Source organism: Loxodonta africana, chromosome 22 (assembly GCF_030014295.1).
Source record: "Loxodonta africana isolate mLoxAfr1 chromosome 22, mLoxAfr1.hap2, whole genome shotgun sequence".
In the NCBI taxonomy this organism is placed as follows: domain Eukaryota; kingdom Metazoa; phylum Chordata; class Mammalia; order Proboscidea; family Elephantidae; genus Loxodonta; species Loxodonta africana.
In genome coordinates, this window is record NC_087363.1 from 40,567,548 (window position 1) to 40,589,226 (window position 21,679).

Genomic DNA, 21,679 nt, shown 5'->3' on the forward strand with positions numbered 1-21,679 from the left:
TCTGTTCTCAAGTAAAGCAAATCATTACTTCACAATTCAGGGTCCAAGTTTCTCCGAAAACCGATAAAAGCTACTTCCGGGCCAAGACACAGCTCAGATCATTATGGTTGTTCAAATTCAAAAGGTTGCACTTGCTAAAATGTTTATCTTAGATGTCCAGCACGTGGACTGGCAATGCTAAACAGAATTACGACGGTAAGTATGCCCGGGGACTTTTCTACTGAGAGCACGCTGCTGCTTGTGCCCACCCCGCTCCCCACAAGCTGCTCTGACAAATGTATTAATTGTTCAAAGCAGACAGAGTTTGTTTCGTCATGTCTGCTGAGGTGGGAAGAATATTACGCCACCTCTGCGTGGGTCATCCAGTTCTCATGCCTGCCTTTCACCTGCCACCCTCCACCAGCTGGGAGCCAGAGAGACATCACCATACAGGCCACTGGCACACCTGCTGCAAGTGCAAACACCTCCTGCCCACCTTCAGATTAAAAAGGAGTAAGCAAAAGAGAAAGGAGCCCTGGTGGCACAAAGGTTAAGTACTGGGCTGCTCACAGAAAGGTTAATAGTTTGAACGTACTCAGTGGCTCCACAGGTAAACGACCTGGCAATTCGCTCCAGTAAAGACTACAGCCTAGGAAACCCTATAGGACAGTTCTACTGTCACATGGGGTGGCCCTGAGTCAGAATCAACTCAACAGCAACTGATAACGAAGCAGAAGAGAGGGGGCAGTGGCGGCGCGGTGGTAGAGTCCCTGCCTTCCGTGTGGGACACCCGAGTTCCATTCCGAGCCAACGCACTTCATGCACAGCTGCCATGCGACTGCAGCGGAAGCTCCTGTACTGCTATAATGCTGAATGGGTTTCAGTGACGCGTTCAGACTAAGATGAACTAGGAAGAAAGGCCTGGCAATCTATGTCTGAAAATTAGTCTATGAAAACACTATGGATCACAATGGTCCCATCCTGTTATGCATGGTGTTGCTATGAGTTGGAGATGGACTTCATGGCAGCTAACTGGAAACCGGGTGGTGTGGTGGCTAAGAGTTCGGCTGTTAACCAAAAGCTCAGCAGTTCGAATCCACCAGGTGCTCTTGGAAACCCTATGGGGCAGTTCTTCTCTGTCCTATAGAGTAGCTGTAAGTCGGAATCGACTTGACGGCAATGGGTTTTTTAACAACAACAAGCCAAAGAGAAGTCTTTTGACCCCTCCCCTCTCACCAGTAAAGGATGGCGAAGCTTGCTCATTGTGTGGGTGAGTAAGCTAACTGAGAATGAGCCCATGTCTGAAGTTCACCTTCTCAGCCTCCCCAGCACCCTTGGGCTGAAATACAAATTCCTCACCCAGGCTGGCTTTTGAGGTACCTCAGGATACGACCTCTTTAGTCCTGTCTTCCACCCCTCCCCTCTTCTCATGCCCTGTTGTCCAGCTACATGGGATATCCCCCACTGTTCCTGCCCAAGTTCTCTTACCTACAGTGTCCCCCAGGGCCCACCCCCCCTTTGCAATTCCTACCCCATTCCTCAGAAAGCCCTCCCCTAGTGACAGTCTGACTGGTAAAGTTACTATGTATGAGTATGGTGACAGTTTATGACCTCTCTTCTGCTGGACTGTGACTTGATACTTGTAATGCTATTTTTAACTTTCCATCCGTGTTTGGCATTGTCTCCCCCACTGGACTGTACTCTGGACTGTGATATCAGAGACAAGTCCTTTTTACTGTAGTCTTCTCTAGGTCTCTGATGGTGGCCTGCATGCAGGAAGCACACAGCCATCTGACTTATGAGATATTGGTGATGATAAATGACTGACTTGACTGTAAGCTCTCTGAAGGTAGAAGACATGTTTTAGGTGTTTGTAAGTTATATCCCATTGCAACTTCAATATACTAACATTAGCAGGGTCCCTGGTGGCGTAGTGGTTAAGTGCTACAGCTGCTAATCAAAGGGTTGGCAGTTTGAATCTGTCAGGTGTTCCTTGGAGACTCTATGGGGCAGTTCTACTCTGTCCTATAGGGTCGTTATGAGTCGGAATCGACTCAACGGCACTGGGTTTGGTTTGGTTTTTTGGATCTCTTTGCAACTTCAATATACTTGGGCACATTTGCAGGGTCTGACACTTGCTGATTTAAAAACAGAAGCTCAATATTTGCTCAGTGAAGCTGATATTCTTGAATTTGTACTGAAAACAAGATTCAGACAGAAATCCTTGCCCTGTGAAATGATTGCCTTTTGAATGAGAACAGCAAACAGAACCTTTCCTCATTAATTCATTTTCTTTGCTACGCATATTCCCGAGGTCACAAAAATGAGAAGGCAACAGAAAATATACAACTGAAGTAGAAGTGACCCCAGGGGGATCTTCAAGTAACACACGAAGTAGGGGAGATTTAGCGATTCCAGCCAGTAGGCATGGAAACAGGATGCATCACAAATCAGGTCACCAGTGAATTTCTGCATAGATAAAACCCATGGCTGTGGAGTCAATTCTGACTCACAGTGACAGTACAGCACAGGGTAGAACCAGTCCATACGGTTTCCAAGGCTATAAATCTTTACGAAAGCAGACTGCTACATTTTTCTCCTGAGGAGCAGCTGGTGGGTTCAAACTGCCAACCTTTAGTTTAGCAGTTGAACACTTAACCACTCTGCCACCAGGCCTCCTCTCTGCATAGATTAAGGCCATAAAGTCTTTTGTTTGTAGTCACAAACAAAGAAATGAAAATATCTTCTCCAAAGCCTTACATACATTGGATGTTGCAACATCTGAAACAGAGAAGGCATCTGAAAGCCCTTACATACCTGTAACCTGTGAGTCTTTTATAAAGACTAAGCATTAACTGCTCTCCTTCAACACTAACCTGTTTTTAACATGTAGGTCTTAAAGCAGGAAGGTAGTATACTGTTTCTCAGGCAGCTGAAGTTTGTTCTAGGACACAGGATTCTAAAACTTTAATTTATTTTGCCTTCTGCATAAACTCTCCAGGGTCCTACATGTGACTATCAGGCCCATGACTACAAATTCAAGTGCTCCTTCCCGTGTACTCCTGACACATACTGATAAATGTTTCCGAGCATTTTTATAACCTGAAAAACAGTCCGGTGCCATGGACAGCCCGTGAGTTTCCAGGAATGCAAATTCTTAACTATGGGAGACAGTTACTCTGAGTCAGGTAGAAGGAAATGACATTATCTCAGGAATGCAAAGATGGTTTGCATAATCAAAAGTCTACTAATCTAATATACCAAGCTACTAGATAAAAGGATAAAAAATAAACATTTCAACAGATGTAGGAAATGTTTCGAACATTCATTCACCATTTTAGTAAGAGAGCGAATGTGTAATAAAAGGGACTTTCCTTAACCTAATAAAATTCTACAGCAAGCATCATGGAAAATGGTTAAAAGTTGAGGAGCATTCTCAGGAAAGTCAGGAATAATTCAAGGAATCTGCTTGCTATCAGTGCTTTTATTTAACAGTTATGGTAGCCCTAGGCAACACAATAAGACAAGAAAAAGAAATAAGAGGTATAAGAATTAGAAAAGAAGATCGCAAACTACTGTTTTTTATCCATGATTGTCTGTGTGAAAAGCCTGAGAGAATCTTCAAACTATTAAAACAGTCAATGATGTTGTTAGATATGTAATCCACATACAAAAATCAATAGACTTTCTGTACACCAATAATAATAACCAATTTGAAAAATGTAGTAGAAAGAATCAGGAACATTATTAACAATTCTATTGTTTATAAGTTAGCAACTTAAAAACACATACAAAATTCTACCATGGCAGAATTCCTTGAGCAAAACTAATGATCCAAGCTTACAGAATCTGGGAAACACAGGCACCAGTAATCATTTATATCAGCATGGTACTTAAGGTTTACCGAGTCTTATCAACTATCATAGCATTTTAGACCCTCAAAATCATCCTGTGAGAGAGATAGAATCTCCATTTTATACATGAGGCTACAAATTTTTTTCGTATCTGTTGACAGTGTTCTGGTTCAAAATGGCTACCACTAGTTAGATACTAGTAACTGGCTGTATAAAAGATGCCAAATAAGTCAACAAATAAGTGAGTACAACTATAAGGACAAAAGAATTAAAAAAAAAAAATGATTTACTGGGAACCTCTAATGAGTAAAGTCCATCACTCAGGCTAAAGAGGAGGGGCACTTTGTTTCTACTTTTCAAGAATTAACTGTGTGATTTGAGCAGACAGAGGAATAAATGTCCCCAAATTCTATGCCACATCAACTGGGGAAAATACAGAATGTATGAGGTTTGTTTCTGTGTTGTTTTAAACACCTGCTCACTGATAAAGAGTCATGTTCTCAATGATGTGAAGATGCAAAGCCATACCTGGAAGTTGTCAGGACAAGGGGGAATCTGCTGTAGACTTGGAATGAAGGGTATTTACTAGTAGTATCAAAACCCAATAACACAGCGAAGACAGAACCTACAGAATGGGAGAAAATATTTGGGAACCATGTATCTGGTAATGGTTTAATACCTAAAATATATGAAGAATTTCTATAACTCAACAACAAGACAAACAACCCAATTAAAAAGCTGGCAAAGGACTTGAATAGACATTTCTCTAAAGAAAATAAATGAATGGCCAATAAGCACATGAGAAAGATGCTCAAAGTCATTAGTCATTACAGAAACATAATCAAAACCACAATGAAATATCACTTCACACCCTCTAGGATGGCTATTACCAGAAAAAAGGAAAACAGCAAGTGTTGGCAAGGATATGGAGAAATTGGAACCCTCGTCTATTGCTGGTGGGAATGTAAATGGTGCAGCCACTACGGAAAAGCTGTGGTGGTCCCTCAAAAAGCTAAACACACAATTACCATATGATCCAGCAATTCCACTCCTAGCTATATATACAAAAGGGCAGAAAGCACGAACTTAGACATGTGCACCACTGCTCATTGTAGCACTATTCACAATGGCCACGAGGTGAAAATAACCCGAGTGTCTATCAACAGATGAATGGATAAACAAACTGTGGCATACCTGTCTAGAGCAAGGGAAAATGAAAAAAACCAAAGACACATGGGGAAGATTAGTCCAAAAGACTAGTGGACCACACAAGTACCACAGCCTCCACCAGACTAGGTCCAGGACAACTAAATGGAGCCCAGCTACCACCACTGACTGCTCTGACAGGGATCACAATAGAGGGGCCTGGACAGAGCTGGAGAGATACGTAGAACAAAATTCTAACTCACACACACACACAAAGAGAGACCAGGCTTACCGGTCTGACAAAGACTGGAGAAACCCTGAGTGTACGGCCCCTGGACACCCTCATAGCTCAGTAATGAAGTCACTCCTGAGGCTCACCCTTCAGTCAAAGATGAGACAGGCCCATAAAACAAAACAAGACTAAATGGGCACACCAGCCCAGGGGGAAGGACGAGAAGGCAGGAGGGGACAGGATAGTTGGTAATGAGGAACCCAAGGTTGAGAAGAGGAGAGTGTTGACATGTCATGGGATTGGCAATCAATGTCACAAAACTATATGTGTATGAAGTGTTTAATGAGAAAATCATTTGCTCTGTAAACCTTCATCTAAAGTACAATAAAAAATGTGGTACAGTCATACAGTATAATGTTATTCAGCTGTAAGGAGAAACAAAATTCTGATACATGCTCTAACATGGATGAATCCCAAAAACATTTTGCTGAGTGAAATATGTCAGACACAAAGGACAAATATTGTATGATCTCACTTATATGAAATATTCAGAATAAGCAAGGGCTTAGAGAGGTCAGAAGTTCATTAGTGGTTACCAGGGGTTGGGGGAGAAGACAGTGGAGAGTTATTGCTGAAGGGGTACTGGCTTTCTGTGTGGGGTGATGAAAAACTTCTAGTGACAGACAGTGGTGACAGTAACACAACACAGTGAATGTAATTAATGTCACCGAATTGCACACTTAAAAATGGTGAAAATGGCAAGCTTGTGGTTATACATATTTTATCACAATAAAATAAAAAAGACTGTACATTCTTTATTAGAATTTTGCTTTTCTGAGAAAAATGGAGCAGCTGCCACTACTCTGCACAAAAGCCAAACCAAACACAGTGCCGTCGAGTCGATTCTGACTCATAGCGACCCTATAGGACAGAGTATAGGACAGAGTAGAACTGCCCCATAGAGTTGCCAAGGAGCGCCTGGTGGATTTGAACTGCCAACCCTTGGGTTAGCAGCCATAGCACTTAACCACTACACCACCAGGGTTTCCACTACTCTGCACAGCACTCTTCTATTTCTTTAATATGCCACGCTTGAAGGGAAACTCCAAATCCCAGAACTCAAGCTTGGGTTTCCCGTGGTGACGGTAGAGAAACAGGCTTCGCTGTTAGTGGTTGGAGGGAAAAGCCTTCATTTTATGTGTTGCAAATCCAACTGGAGCAGGCGACAGCTTCGTTAAGCAAGGGGGGCCTACCAGGTAGACAACCAGAGGAAGGGGGTCCTGAACTGAGGAGAGATTTGGGGTTCCTTTTGATGAAGGCAGTCATGAGGGGGAAGAAGAGAATGCTTCCAACTTCTTTTGAACTGAGATTGTTAAAAAGTGTTTGTCTGTTTTGGCCTGCAGCTACATACTTCAAGGATAAAAGCAGTTCTTTCAACTCACCTTTAAATCACAGGTTCCCACAGCTAGTGTCAACATGCAGAGCCCTTGTGGCTACAAAAAAGAAAGGGGCGGTGCTGGCGACTCTGCTGCAGTTAGGACCAGACAAGTGGGAACCCAAGAGGTGGTGGCCATCTGAAGGCCCTTTTACCGGTCCCTGGCCATAGGTTAGGCGGACTTTCCCCTCCTTTCTGCTTTTTCCATGTTAACTGAATTTAGCAACTGTTGTTTTGGCTGTAATCAGAGACCAAGTGCAGTATAATTATTCTAACATCACAAGGTGAAGTTCTGTTTCCAGAGCCGACATTTTAAAACCTTTGTTGCTTGCTCAGTGCCAATATCACCAGAGCACTTCCTTTATAGGATGTGAAAGGAAATCAGCACCAGGGCAATACTGTAAATCAGGTTTCAGCGAATTCCCCGCCCTCCCAAAGGCAAATCAAAGTTTAGGGCTCCCTGAGGGATGGCCGAGCAGACTTTCCCATTACTCTAAATCAAACACCACAGTATAATTCACCAGTGCCTCACGGTGGAATGGGCTGCCCGGGGAACAAGTCATGCATATGGTAAAAATTAAAAGTAACCCTCCCCTTCCTCTCCCTGGGCGTAGAGACAGGCTCAGAGGAGGTGACTCGTATGCGGTGGGTCACCAGGCCAGAGGGAAGATAAGCTTTCAGGACAGGGGGAAGATAGGCTTCGGCTAAGAGTTTTATGAAGATCATTTTAACTGGACGGAACATTCCCCCCTCCCTACCCCCACTTTAGAATGAGGAGAGATGGAAAGGTAGGAGTTTTAGTTGATGGCCAAAGATTTTAAGAACAATGATCCTGACTTCCGGTTGATCCTCACAACCTGGGGGTGTTCTCGGGATGTATGAGTGGTTTGGGTTGGGCATTATTGGTACTCCCTAAGAAGTGTTTCCCATGCAGTGCAAAACTATGTTGCCAACATTTACACAGACTTTTAAGGGACCTGCCGAGTCAACTCTGACTCATGGCAACTCCACGTGTGTCAGCACAGAACTGTGCTCCACAGAATCTGCAATGGCTGATTTTTTTCGGAAGTAGATCATCAGACCGAGGTGCCTCTGCGTGGGCTTCAACCTCTATCTAACCCTTTGGTTACTAGTGTATGTTAACCATTTGCACCATCCAGGGACTCCATTATTCTGATGGCCCCTTAGAAAAGCCCTTCAAAGTATCAGCACGTCCATTTTACAGATGAGAAAACAAGGCCGAAGGAAGAAATGTGAGCAGCTCAAGGCCACACAACTGGTAGGTGGCAGGCTGAGACTTGATGTCAAATCTGATTCTAGATCTGGGGCTCTCTACTAGTTTGAGAAAAGGTGCCTTCGAACCCTAAATCAGAACAGTGTGTATATTCAATCAGCATGCATCTCCTGGCAGCCCAGCCCCAACACAGTCAGTGCCAGGTGCAGTAGAGGACACGGTGCCCATTCAATCGGCTGACTTGGAGCTGCGGTTTGCTTGTACCCATTATTCACAGTCCTATGGAAGTGCCTGGTAAAAACTTTTAAAGTTGGGCATACCATTTTGACATAAAAGAACACTAGAATTTAGTCTAAATTCCATAAATACCTATGTCTGCTGCCTTGGGATATGGCTCCTCCTTCTCCAAACCCCTCCAGCAACTCTGCACAGCTTCTCACAGTAGCGTCGCAGTGGCCTCGCCCAACCTGTGAGTCACTCGCTAACCTGCACAATGAGGGACATCGTGAGGATCACCCTCTTGTCTGACTGGTGAAGACATCATGAGCTTATTCAGAAATTCCCCAGTGTCTCCTAGCACACAATCATCCTCCAAATTACTGAAAACTTCCCTTGAGTCAAGAGAAAGGAGCGGAGGGACAAAATAATGTTTTTAGGTGCCATTGAGTTGGTTCCGACTCATAGCAACCCTATGCATAACAGGACAAAACACTGCCCAGTCCTGTGCCATCCTCACAATTGTCATGCTGGAGCCCATTGTTGCAGCTACTGTGTCAATCCATCTCACTGAGAGTCTTCCTCTTTTTCACTGACCTTCACTGATGTCCTTCCTTCTCGAGGGACTGGTCCCTCCGGACTACATGCCCAAAATATGAGACGAAGTCTTGTCATCCTTGCTTCTAATGAGCATTCTGGCCGCACTTCTTCCAAGACAGATTTGTGTGTTCTTCTGGCAGCCCATGGTATATTCAATATTCTTTGTCAACACCATAAATCAAAGACATCAATTCTACTGTCTTCCTTATTCATTGTCTAGCTTTCACATGTATATGAGGCAGCTGAAAATACCATGGCTTGGGTCAGGCACACCTTAGTCTTCAGGGTGACATCTTTGCTCTTCAACACTTTGAAGAGGTCCTTTGCAGTAGATTTACCCAATGCAATGTGTCTTTTGATTTCTTGACTGCTGCTTCCATGGCTGTTGATTGTGGATCCAAGTAAAATGAAATCCTTGACAACTTCAATATTTTCTCTGTTTATCATGATGTTGTTTATTGGTCCAGTTGTGAGGATTTTTGTTTTCTTTATGTTGAGGTATAATCCATACTGAAGGCTGTGGTCTTTGATCTTCACCAGTAAGTGCTTCAGGTCCCCTTCACCTTCAGCAAGCAAGGTTGTGTCATCTGCATATCAAAGGTTGTTAATGAGTCTTCCTCCAATCCTGATTGTGTTCCTTCCATCGTCTTTTGATGCTTCCTTTGTTGTTTAATATTTTCCCTGTAGAATCCTTCAATATTGCAACTCAAAGCTTGAATTTTTTCTTCAGTTCTTTCAGCTTGAGAAATGCCAGATGTGTTCTTCGCTTTCGGTTTTCTAACTCCTGGTCTTTGCACATTTCGTTGTAATATTTTACTTTGTCTTCTTGAGCCGCCCTTTGAAATCTTCTGATCAGCTCTTTTACTTCGTTTCTTCCTTTGGCTATTCTACATTCAAGAGCAACTTTCAGAGTCTCTTCTGACATCCATTTTGCTCTTTTCTTTCTGTTCTATCTTTTTAATGACCTCTTGCTTTCTTCATGTATGATGTCCTTAATGTCGTTCCACAACTCATCTGGTCTTTGGCCATTACTGTTCAATGGGTCAAACCTATTCTTGATACGGTCTCTAAATTCAGGTGGGATATACTCGAGGTTGTACTTTGGCTCTCACGGACTTGCTCTGATTTTCTTCAACTTTCGACCTGCACTTGCACAGGAGTAATTGATGGGGTGTCCCAAGTCGGCCCCTGGCCTGGTTCTGATTGACGATATTGAGCTTCTGCATTATCTGTTTCCACAGAAGTAATCGATTTGATTCCTGTGTATCCCACCTGGCAAGGGCCACATGTATAGTCGCTGTTTATATTGTTGATAAAAGGTATTTGCAATGAAAGAGCTGTCAGTCTTGCAAAACTCTAATAATGTGATCCCTGGCATCGTTTCCATCACCAAGGCTATATTTTCCAACTACCAATCTTTCTTCTTTGTTTCCACTTTTGCATTCCAATCACCAGTAATTATCAATGTGTCTTGACTGCATGTTTGATCAATTTCAGACTGCAGAAGTTGGTAAAAATCTTCAACTTCTTCATCTTTGGCCTTAGTGGTTGGTGTGTAAATTTGAATAATAGTCATATTAACTAGTCTTCCTTGTAGGCGTATGGCTATTACCCTATCACTGACAGCATTGTACTCGAGGACAGATCTTGAAATGTTCTTTTTGACGATGAATGCGACAACATTCCTCTTCAATTTGTCATTCCTGGCACAGCAGACCATATGATTTTCTGATTCAAAATGGCCAATAGCAGCCCATTTTGGATCACTAATGCCTAGAATATCAACCTTTATGCATCCCATTTCATTTTTGACAGCTTCCAATTTTCCTGATTCATGCTTGGTACATTCCACGTTCTGATTATGAATTGATGTTTGCAGCTATTTTTTCTCATTTTGAGTCATTCCACATCAGTAAATGAAGTTTCCAAAAGCTTGACTTGATCCACGTCATTAAGGTCAACTCTACTTTGAGGAGGCAGCTCTTCCCCAGTCGTATTTTTAGTGCCTTTCAACCTGAGGGGCTCATCTTCCAGCACTGTATCAGACAATGTTTGGTGCTCTTCATAAGGTTTTCACAGGTCAGTTTTTTCAGAAGTAGACCGCCATGTCTTTCTTCATAGTCTGCCTTAGTCTAGAAGCTCAGCTGAAACCTGTCCACCAAGGGTGACCCTGCTGGTATTTGAAATACCGGTTCCAGTATCACAGTAACACACGAGCTACCACAGTACAACAAACTGACAGGTGGTGGACAAAAGAGTAGGAAGCTCCAAAAATACATGACCTGGGCTTTAGGATATCTGGGGTTTCCTGATACCTCATCACAGAGATTCACAAATTTCTACTGTGTTGGATTAACTCTTCACCAGGAACGTTCCCAAATAGAAGATAACTGAGAGAAATAAGCTCAGTGGATTTGGGAAGCACAAAAATATTTCCCTGTCAAGAATAACCTTGTAACACTGGGCTAAGAGCTTGGGTTCCGGGGATAGACAGATCTGAAATGGAACTCTGGTTTGGCCTCTTAATAGCTGATGACCTTGGGGCAAATCACTTAAGAGCTTTGTTCCTTAGTGTCCTTGTCTGTAAAATGAGGCTAATAATGGCAGCTACCTCATAGGGTAGTGGGAAAGATCCAGGACATATAAAGCATGTAGTACAATACCAGTAAGGAGCCCTGGTGGTGGTGCAACAGTTCGAAGGCTGGGCTGCTAACCCAAAGGTCGGAGGTTTGCCACCAGTGGCTCTTCAAGAAAAAAGACCTGGCTGTTTGCTCCAGTAAAGATTACTGTCTAGGAAACCCTATGGGGCAGCTCTACTCTGTCATACAATTATCGCTATGAGTTAGAATCAACTTGACAGTACCCAGCAACGACACAATACTAGTAGGCACTCAAGCATTTTATCTTTTTTGTTGTGTTTTTGTGAACAGTTCTGTGAATTTTAATATCTGTATGTGCATCTGTGTAAGCACCACCACAATCTCACTCACTTTCAATTCTCTCGTTGCCCCTGGGGAAGTGTCTTGTGAAATATACAGTCAAGACATGTTCAGTAGAATAACTAGCACCATTTCTCAGTTTAGACATGAACATTCTGAAAAGTGGCAGGTTTTATCATGTGTCTTTTCTGGAATTGAAACTATGATTCAAAATATATCAAACTCTCTCAGGAAGGAACCATTTCAAAACTAGGTCAGATACACTTGACTGTTTCTCTCGTTTGGAATATTCTTTCTTCTTCCAGTTCTACACACATATGGCAATGCCCACATCAAGTTCTTCTCTAAATGTATTCCCTATGTAGCTTGCTGGGATGTCGTGCCAAGTTGCTTTTTTGGCAGACCCTGGCAGCAGATTAGAAAGGGACCTTCCGGGTGCAGAGCCTTGCATTAGGGGGGCTTTAATGTCCCTCATTCTATAGCTCCTTCCCAGGCCCTGCCAATCCATCTGCCTTTCTCCTGACCTGGAATGTCCGCCTAGTGTCCTCCACCACATCTCCATGATCTCTGCATTTATGACTTGCCCCCTGGGTGATGCTTCCCTGAACCACCACTTTCCTAGGCTGATACCAGTCGCACCCCCATTTCCTGTAGTATTCTGGCAATATCTAGTGTGTACAATTGGTGTTATCACACATCTAGTTGCTTCAGGTGTTGCTGGTTTTTCCAGGTCATTATTACTAATGGCAATTGACTTGTTCTTAGTGTCTTACAGATCTTAAATGCTTTATGTTTATTATCGCATAATCTAGTATCTGTTGGGATTACCTTCCCCCATCTCCCCAACAACCCTGTTAGGCAGCCACTGTTACCATCATTTCCATGTTACAGGAAAGGAAACCCAACCAGATGGTCTATAGTTTTGCCCCTCGCATTGAGCTGCTCCATAGAAGAAAGCCCTTACAATCTGGTTCCTTAAAGATTATCGTTGTTTTGGGTGCCATGAAGTTGGTTCCTACTCATAGCGACCCAATGTACAATGGAACAAAACACTGCCTGGTCCTGCACCATCCTCACAATTGTTGCTATGCTTGATTCCATCATTACAGCCACTGTGTCAGTCAGTCCATCTATTGAGGTCTTCCTCTCTTTTGTGGACCCTCTACTTTTACCAGGCATGATGTCCTTCTCTAGGGACTGGTTGCTCCTGATAACATGTCCAAAGTACGTGAAATGAAGTCTCACCATCCTTGTTTTTAAGGAGGATTCTGGCTATACAGATTAAAGATTACAGCCAGGAAAACCCTATGGGGCACAGTTCTACTCTGTAACACATGGGGTGACCATGAATTGGAATCTACTTAACTGTAATGGTTTTGGGGTTTTTTACTTATTCTCCCCCCAACCCCCATGTGTGGCCTGAAGCAACCACTACCCCCCATTACACTAACATGGCAGCCTCAAGTGCTAGAAAACACACATACTTACAGAATGCTAATGCCGTGGAGAGAAGGTCCCAACTGTTTGTGCCTAATTTTCAGGGGTAAGTGCAAGAGGGTGAGGGTTCCCACTAAATACTGGCTTTTTAAAGAGGGAAAACCCACTTCCCAAACACAATGCTAGTTTCTGACAACTCAGAGCCCAGATCCACAGAATGATTTCCGTGACCAAGTTTGTCAGGGGTGATCTCATTGCTGCTTCAGCTACCGTGGGGTTGGCCTCAACTCGTGGTGACACATTGTGATCCAGAGGATTTTCACTGAATGATTTTTAGAAGTAGATCACCAGGCCCTTCTTCCCAGTTTGTCTCAGTCTAGAAGCTCTGCTGAAACCCGTTCAGCATCACAGCAACACACAAGCCTCCTCAATGGAAGGTGAACATTCTGCCCCGGAACCACCACTGCCCTCAACTTTCACTATTGTGTTTGTTATTTGTTTAGGCCATTTCCTTCACAGGTCTGTGGGCTCCACCAGGGCACAGAGGGTGTCTTCCTTATATTTTATAGGTTGAACTGTGTCTCCCCAAAAGATAGTCACAGTCTTAATCCTGTACCCATGAATATGGCCTTGTTTGGAAATAGAATCTTTAAAAATGTTACCAGTTAACATGGGGTCATATTGGAGTAAAACCAAAAAAACCAAACCCACTGTCGTCGAGTTGATTCCGACTTATAGCGACCCTATAGGACAAAGTAGAACCGCCCTGTAGAGTTCCCAAGAAGCGCCTGGCAAATGTGAACTGCTGACCTTTTTGGTTAGGAGCCGTAGCACTTAACCACTACACCACCAGGGTTTCCCATATTGGAGTAGGCGGTCCTAATCCAGTATGAGTGGTGCCCTTAAAAAAGAGAACAGACACAAACTCAGACACCCAGCAAAGATGGCTGTGAAGGTGGGGCAGAGAAGGCACTATGCTTCAGCTGCAAGCCAAGGAACAGCCGGGGCTACCAGAAGCTGGGAGCTCCAAAAAAGGATCTTCCCTAGAGCCTTCAGGGAGAACATGACCCTGTCAACACCCAGAATTCAGAATACTAGCCTCCAGAACTGTGGGGCAGTAAATTCCTATTGTTTTAAGCCACCTAGTTTGTGGTACTTTATTAGGGTAGGCCTAGGAAGCTGATATACTGCTTTCCACAACCCACCTAGGGCTGTGCCAGGCACAGCAGCCACTCAGCAGCCATAATAGCTACTGTTTAGTGAGTACTTACTGCCAAGTGGTAAGCCAAAAGCTTTATGTGGATCCTATCTCTTTTAATCCTCAAAATATCCCTGTGAGGGAGGTAGATACATCATCTCCATTTGTTTACTAAGTGAATAAACAAAAGGAAGACAGTGGCATTCAGACATTCTAGGTCTCTACTAGAATACTGCCGGAGAAGCAGTTTTAACCAGGGGTCTCCCAAGCATGGTAGAGTAGCTGTAGAGTTGAGGAGCACGAGTTTGGCTCTGACTGAACTGGGTTCAAATTCCAGCCTTTCCACTGTTGACCTGTGTGACCCTGGTAAGTCTACTCAATTTCTCTGAGCCTAAGGTTCCTTGTCTCACAAGATTCTTGTGAAAATTAAATAAATTTATGTGTCAAAGTCTCAAGCACATAGGTGCTACTTGGGTATCTGACAGGCTCCCTCCTCTTACTTACTGAAAGACCAACACAGCCGCAGGTCATATGAATGTGACCCCCAAAGCTATTTCCTTCTTAAAATGCCCCCTCCAAAAAGTATCATTATCTGAAAGTGAGGATAATTTGGGCTGAAAACAAAAAATCTTTAAGATAGCATAAAAACTCCTTTCACTAACAGACTTCAGTAATCGCAGCTGTAATATTTTGAGCCTAAGTCCGGAGACGGTATGTGCCCATTTTATACCATGGTACTGAGAAAAAGAGTTGGCTGCAACTGCTTCTCAAGTCATTTCTAAGAATAGCATCAGAACAAAATCTCAGTAAGATTCACTATCCAGAAATAGTCCACCAAGGAAGCAGCAGGGTCTGAAACAATTACCTTCATCTATTTGTTTCCTCACGAGACACGGGTGGTTCAGTGATGGAATTCTTGCCTTCCACGTGGGAGACCCAGCTTTGATTCCTACCCAGTGGGCCTCACGTGCAGCCACTGCCAACTGTCAGTGGAGGCTTGCGTGTTGCCATGATGCTGAACAGGTTTCAGTGGAGCTTTCAAGACTAAGACAGACTAGGAGAAAAGGCCTGGTGATCTACTTTCAAAGATCAGCCAGTGAAACCTCTATGGATCACAGCTGTCTCGTTCATAACTAATTCCGGGGCTGGTTTAGGACCGGCAGCGTTTATTTCCCTTGTGTGTGCGGTCACCATGAGTCAGGTGCCAACTCCATGGCAGCTAACAATAATTTGTTTCTTCATCATTAAAATGGGGATTAAGATAGTACCTGTGTTCCTTATACGACACAAGATAAATATTTGCTTTTGTTAGTTAAAAAACAAACAAAAAAACAACCTAGTTTCTGTCAAGTTCACTCCAACTCACGCGCAGCTCCATGTGTGTCAGAGTAGAACTGTACTCCATAGGGTTGTCGATGGCTAATTTTTTGGAAGTAGATTGCCAGGCCTTTCTTTTGAGGTGTCTCTGGTGGGTGGACTCAAACCTTCAACCTTTGGTTCGCAGCTGAGCATGTTAACTGTTTGCACCACTCATTGCTGTAAACATGGAACTTTGTTTTTGTTTTGCTTTTTAAAGATAAGGTCCAAGCTTCAGAGGATACAGTATTTTCAAACAGTAACAGCTCATTGGTCGGGGTTTTGCATTCTGGAAAATCTGACAAGTTAGGCTTTCAAAATTCAAGTTCTGGGTACAAAAAAATCTTGATCTAATAAGGGGTGGTGCTGTATTCTGTGTGCTTATTCACATAGTAATTTTAACAAAATCTTGACGAAAATTTTCATTAGACTAGATTATCACAGCTGCAAGGAAACCCTGAGATGCAACAGGTCTTTCCCCTCATTTACCAGATGAGAAAATTAGGGTCAAGAGAGGTGGAGGTTGTTCTGTTGTTTAACTTACCATTTAAATTCAATACTTTAAGAAATAATTGTTAAAATTCAGTCAACGCCATTCTCTTTTAATTAACTACATTGGCTTTTAGGCTCGAATCAAATTTTTCTCTACGCTCCAGCAAGCCCCGATTGTCAGTTTGGGTATGGGCCACTTTGGGAATGCGAAGGCTGTCAGCTGTTTACTCTAGACTCTTAACAATTTCCAGATGTCCATTTATATCCCAGGTTCTGGCCAAAAGCTGATGTATTAAAGAGCGGCAACAAACAGCAATTGTAGTAAGATTGTACCCGGTGTTTTCAATACAAAGTATCAACCCTGACATTCAATACCCTCATGGTAGGGTTCTAATGGACTTTCTAGCTTTACTCCCTATCCCTCCCCTTTCAGCTCCTCCACCTCCTCCTCTTTTTGAATCTCCTCTTAGTGAATGGTACGTGTCACCAGGCTTTCTGAACTAGAATCCAGGGAGCACTTTAGTCCCTTCCTCTCCTTCACCCCATCTTAGTCATCTAGTGCTGCTATGATGGCTTTAACAAAGAGAAATTTATTTTCTCACAGTCTAGTAGGTTACAAGTCCAAATTCAGCATGTCGGCTCCAGGGGAAGGCTTTCTCTCTCCATCAGCTCTGGAGGAAGGTCCTTGTCCTCAATCTTCCCCTGGTCAAGGAGCTTCTCAGGTGCAGGGACCCTGTGTCCAAAGGACTCACCCTGCTCCTGGTGCTGCTCTCTTGGTGGTGTGAGGTCCCCAACTCTCTGCTTGCTTCCCTTTCCTTCTATCTCTTGAGGGATAAAAGTTGGTACAGGCCACACCCCAGGGAAACTCCCTTTTCCTTGACCCGGGAGGTGACCTGAGTAAGGGTGGTGTTACAATCCCACCTTAATCCTCTCAATATAAAATTACAATCACAAAATGGAGGACAAACACACAATACTGGGAATCATGGCCTAACCAAGTTGACACATATTTTGGGGGGACATAATTCAATCCATTACACCTCCAGAGCCAACCAATCCCTAGGCCCTGTGGAGTCTATCATGTAACTACCTCCTCAATTTATCCATTTCTTTCTGTTCTGTTCTTTGCCAGCCACTGTCCCCTCTGACAAGGACTGAACAGTCTTCGCACTGATTTCCTTGAGTCAAATTGATCATCTTCAATATTGTCTCCACACTGGGGTCGGTCATCTTTCTGAAGCATGACCTCATCATGCGACCCTGCTCAAGACTTTGGTCGTCCCCATGGGTCTCAGCATGACGTCTGAATGTCCTCATAGAGCTGACGGACCCTGCCTGAAGGCCCTGCTTACCCTTCTCCCCAGCTCCAATGAGCTACTTTCAACTCAGATCCTCTCTCTTCCTCTCACTCATCTGTGGGCCTTTACATGCAGTTGCTTTAGCTTGGAGTGTTCTTCCCTCTTTCCTTCTCTTTGTGGCTCTTTCCAGTCACGCCTTAGACGGGCTGCTTCTTCCGGAAGGCTATTAGCGAAGGCTCCCAGGACTGGGTTAGTCAGGTCCCTCTTCCCTGGCTTCCTCTGGGTACAAAAACCAAACACCCTCCTACCTTAAAAAAAAAAAAAGGAAAAAGAAAAAAACAGTTGCCTTCGAGCTGATTCTGACTCCTGGCGACCCCACGTGTGATGGAGCAGAAGGGTGCTCTATAGTGTTTTCAACGGGCGATTTTTCAGAAGTGCATCACCAGGCCTTTCTTCCAAGGCTCCTCTGGGTGGACTTGAATCTCCACCCTTTCAGTAAGCAGCCTAGTACGTAACTGCATGTCCATCTTCCCACAACTGGGCTGGAACTCCTCAAGGACAGGGCTGGAGTCTTTTCATCTTGGAGTCCCCAGCCCTAACACAGAGGTTGGCCCAGAGTTGGTGCTTCACAAAGATCGGTGTGGGAATTACGTCCTATGTTCCACACAGAAGGGAACATGAGCTGCTCCCAAAGCAGGCCTCCCTGCTCCCATGTCTTAATTCTGGACATTCCACGTCGTAAGATCTTGTTGTATATGCTACTCTGCTGGGAAAACGTTTTGTATTTCCCATAGCCAGCGGTGCTCTATCCTGGCTTCACGCCTCCACGCATTCTTTTTTTCCAATCTTTCTGTGGCATAGGCCTTGTTCAGCCATGGAGGACACTGTACTGTCCTATCCCCCCTATCAAACTGTAAGCCCTTGCAGGAGAAGGCTTCATCTTATACACTTTAAAAAATATATTATTTTAAAATTTTACATACGTAAGACTGACTTTTTGTGTATGTGTGTGTGAACAGCTCTGTGAGTTTTAAGACACATATACATACATCCATGCAACCACCAGCACAGTCTCACTTGCTTTCAATTCTCTCATTGCCCCTGGGAAAGTGTCTTGTAAATAAACAGCTAATTAAGACATGTTGATAGAACTGCCAGCACCATTTCTCACTTAAGACATGAACATTCTAAAAAGTGGCAAGTATTATCATGCGCCTTTTCTGGAATTAAAACTAAAATTCAAAATATATCGAATTCTCTCAGGAAGGAAGCATTTCTGACCAGATACACTTGGCTCTTTCTCTTGTTTGGAACATTCTTCTCTCTTCTCCCCGTTCTAGCCACACATGCCAGTGCCCACATCACATTCATCTCTTTCATGACGCCTTTCCTCAAGCCCACACTAACCTCTCCCTTCTCTGAATTCTCTTTGTTGATGCACTTAACCCTACGCTGCCAAATACACACATCATAATTAGTCACAATGCTTGTCCTGTCTTGGCAACAGGATGGGGGCCCTACACAGGAGCCCTGCCTTTTATTTCTAGTTCTCCTTGTGGCTAGCAGTGTGCTGTGCCAGCAGCTCCGTTAACTCACACCTGCCCAGAGACTCTGAGAAGCAGAGTTATTCTCAATGCTCGCCTCCTACCAGCCCACCATCGATGACAGAAACACAAATGTCTGTGCCCTTTCTGAGCCGTAGGCATCTTGCCAGCAAGTGGCTTACGTGACAGAACCACCATCAGGTCGGTTAACACGCAGTCAGCGCATCAGAGCGGTGAGTGTGGGTACCAACAATGGGTGGTGATTCCTGACACAGGTGGCCACAGCCCCTGTCTCCCTCTCCCAGAGGGAATGTCACCAAAATCCTTCAGTGGAGGGGAGTTAAGCCCTGAGTACAGAGACTGCTTGCTGATCTGAAAATGGGTAAAGTAGGTATCCCAAGGAAAAGAACTGCAAGTACCCACCTTGAAAGTTCATTACGCCACATTACAAATGATGAAATGGGCAGGAAAATATTCTGCTTAATAGCTGAGGGCGTGGACCTTAAGGTCACATGGGCTGCACTCAGATCTTGATGCTGCCACTTTCCCTAAGGATGCGAGCCTGGGCCAGTCACTGCAACTGTTTGAGCCTCATTTTCCTCATCTATAAAATGGGGTTACTAATGCTTTTTCCAGAGTAGTTGTCAGGGTTAGATAAGGCACTAAGCACAGTAACTGGTACACAGCAGCACACCACACCAGTGGCCTCTGAGCTGAGCCCAGCTCCTGGGGACCCCGTGGTCAGAACAGAGAACTGTGTCCCACAGGGTCTTCAAAGGCTGGTTTATCAGCAGGAGATACCAGAACCTTTTTCAGAGGCACTTCTGGGAGGACTTGAACCTCCAACCTTTCAGTCAGCAGCCCAGTGTGTTAACCATTTGCTGGTATACAGCAGGTGCAGATAAGGTAGGAGCTGTTATTTTTATTCTTGCTGTTGTTACGTCTTCCTTTTCACAAAGCATTTCAGATATGACTACATTATCTCATTGGATCTTCACAGTTACTCTGAGATGGAAGATCAATTCAATGCCAAGAAAGAAGCGAAGCTCAGAGCAGGGATGTGCACAGTGATACAATGACTTGGCTTTGTAGTCCCTCTGGCCAGACCACAGCATCAGACTCTGGAGCCCTTGACCGTAGGGTGGAATTCAGAGATTGAAAACAGTCTCTTTTACTTCCAGCACTTGGTCCAGGAAGTGGGAAAGGACCCCAACACTCAGGGCTGGCTGAGAGAGACGGGGGACACTCTCAGAGACGAGCCAGTTATAAAGTCAAGGAGACACTCAAGGGCACTGGTGGGTGAAGCCACAGACACTGGCAAATCATCCAGAGGAGCTAAGACTCCATATTCCCAATCGATTTAAACATTTACACTTTAAGCTATCAATTCTACTCCCAAGCCTAGAAGTTGGACTGCCAAGAACAACATGGTCAAAAACAACATGAAAAAGAGAGCGGAATTGGTTGTTGTTTCATCTTGAGAATGTGCTGTTTTCAGCAGGAAAACCTGGGAAAGGGATGCAAAGAAAGGGCAGTCTTCCAGGGTCAGCCACTTCTGACTGACAGCATACTTTTGTGGTGGATATGGGCAGAAGAGACATCCCACAAAGAAGGAAGAGGCAGCTTTGGGAACATGGGGGCCGAGCCATCCTCTCCAAAGGCCTGGCCAGGAAACCTGGGGTCTATATCATGTGGGGGGTGGGGTGGAGATGGTACTAGACTTTTCTTCTCTTGATTACTCATTGAAGGTGGGCTAGGTACAAGTGGGTTGGGGTTAGGGACAGAGAGTTAAACCAGCTGCCGTTGAGTTGATTCTAACTCATGGCCACCCTACGTTTATTAGTGTAGAACTGTGCTCCATAGAGGGAAACCCTGTGTAGTAGTTAAGTGCTATGGCTGCTAACCAAAGGGTTGGCAGTTCAAATCTGCCAGATGCTTCTTGGAAACTCTATGGGGCAGTTCTACTCTGTCCTATAGGGTCACTATGAGTTGGAATTGACTTGATGGCACTGGGTTTTTGGTTTGGTGCTCCATAAGGGTTTTCAGTGGCTGATTTTTGCGACGTAGATCTCCAGGCCTTTCTTCCAAGGTGCCTCTGGGTGGACCTCCAACCTTTTAATTAGCAGCCTAGTATGTAACCATTTGCATGCCCAGGGGCTCCAGAAAGAGAGTAGAGAACCTCAAAAGAGGCAGTTTGGCTCATTAGCAGTAACTCTAGTCAGGAATTTTTTTTTGTTTTGACTTGAGACAGGAGCAAACCTACAAAGACAAACGAGGTAATATTGTAAAATATATATTCAAGTATGAATGTAGGGAATTGTTCTGCCTGAGAGCTGGTACGTATCTATTTCAGACGAGGTGGCCGGCCCCAGAGATCGCGTGGCCCGATGGGCGGGGTAGGTGCCATTCCTGGGCTGGATGACAGAAAGATGATCCTGAAAGGGGGTGAAGAGATATGATTTCAGGCACCTCTGTGTCAGGCACGTACCCTCCTAATTTACACAGATACCAGCTGGCTTGAGGAGGAGGAGAAACAGGCAGGTGGACTAAAGAGAGGATCTTCTGGGTGGTAGAGCAAAACAGGGGAAGCCAGGGGGAGGGAGCCAGTCTGGGCTCAAAGAAATCAACTTACAAAGCTTCACTTACGAAAATAGCCGTTGGCAAATCCTAGCCTATTTATATATCACCCGCCCAAGATCACTATCAGGATCCTGGGTGG

General features: G+C 44.3%; 1 protein-coding gene across 2 annotated transcripts in view; it reads right to left on the bottom strand.

The window, feature by feature from the left end:
- ATG7 (autophagy related 7) overlaps positions 1-21,679 on the bottom strand; it is a 299,990-nt gene that overhangs the window by 28,219 nt on the left and 250,092 nt on the right. The window contains exon 19 of one of the 2 annotated variants that reach the window (XM_023547908.2): positions 1-21,395. This exon is cut by the window's left edge and continues 23,690 nt beyond it. The exons of the other annotated variant lie outside the window; for it this stretch is intronic. Coding sequence (XP_023403676.1) covers positions 21,258-21,395 — 138 coding nt within the window. The 3' untranslated portion in view covers positions 1-21,257. The remainder of the gene's footprint in view (positions 21,396-21,679) is intronic. 2 annotated transcript variants of the gene reach the window in all.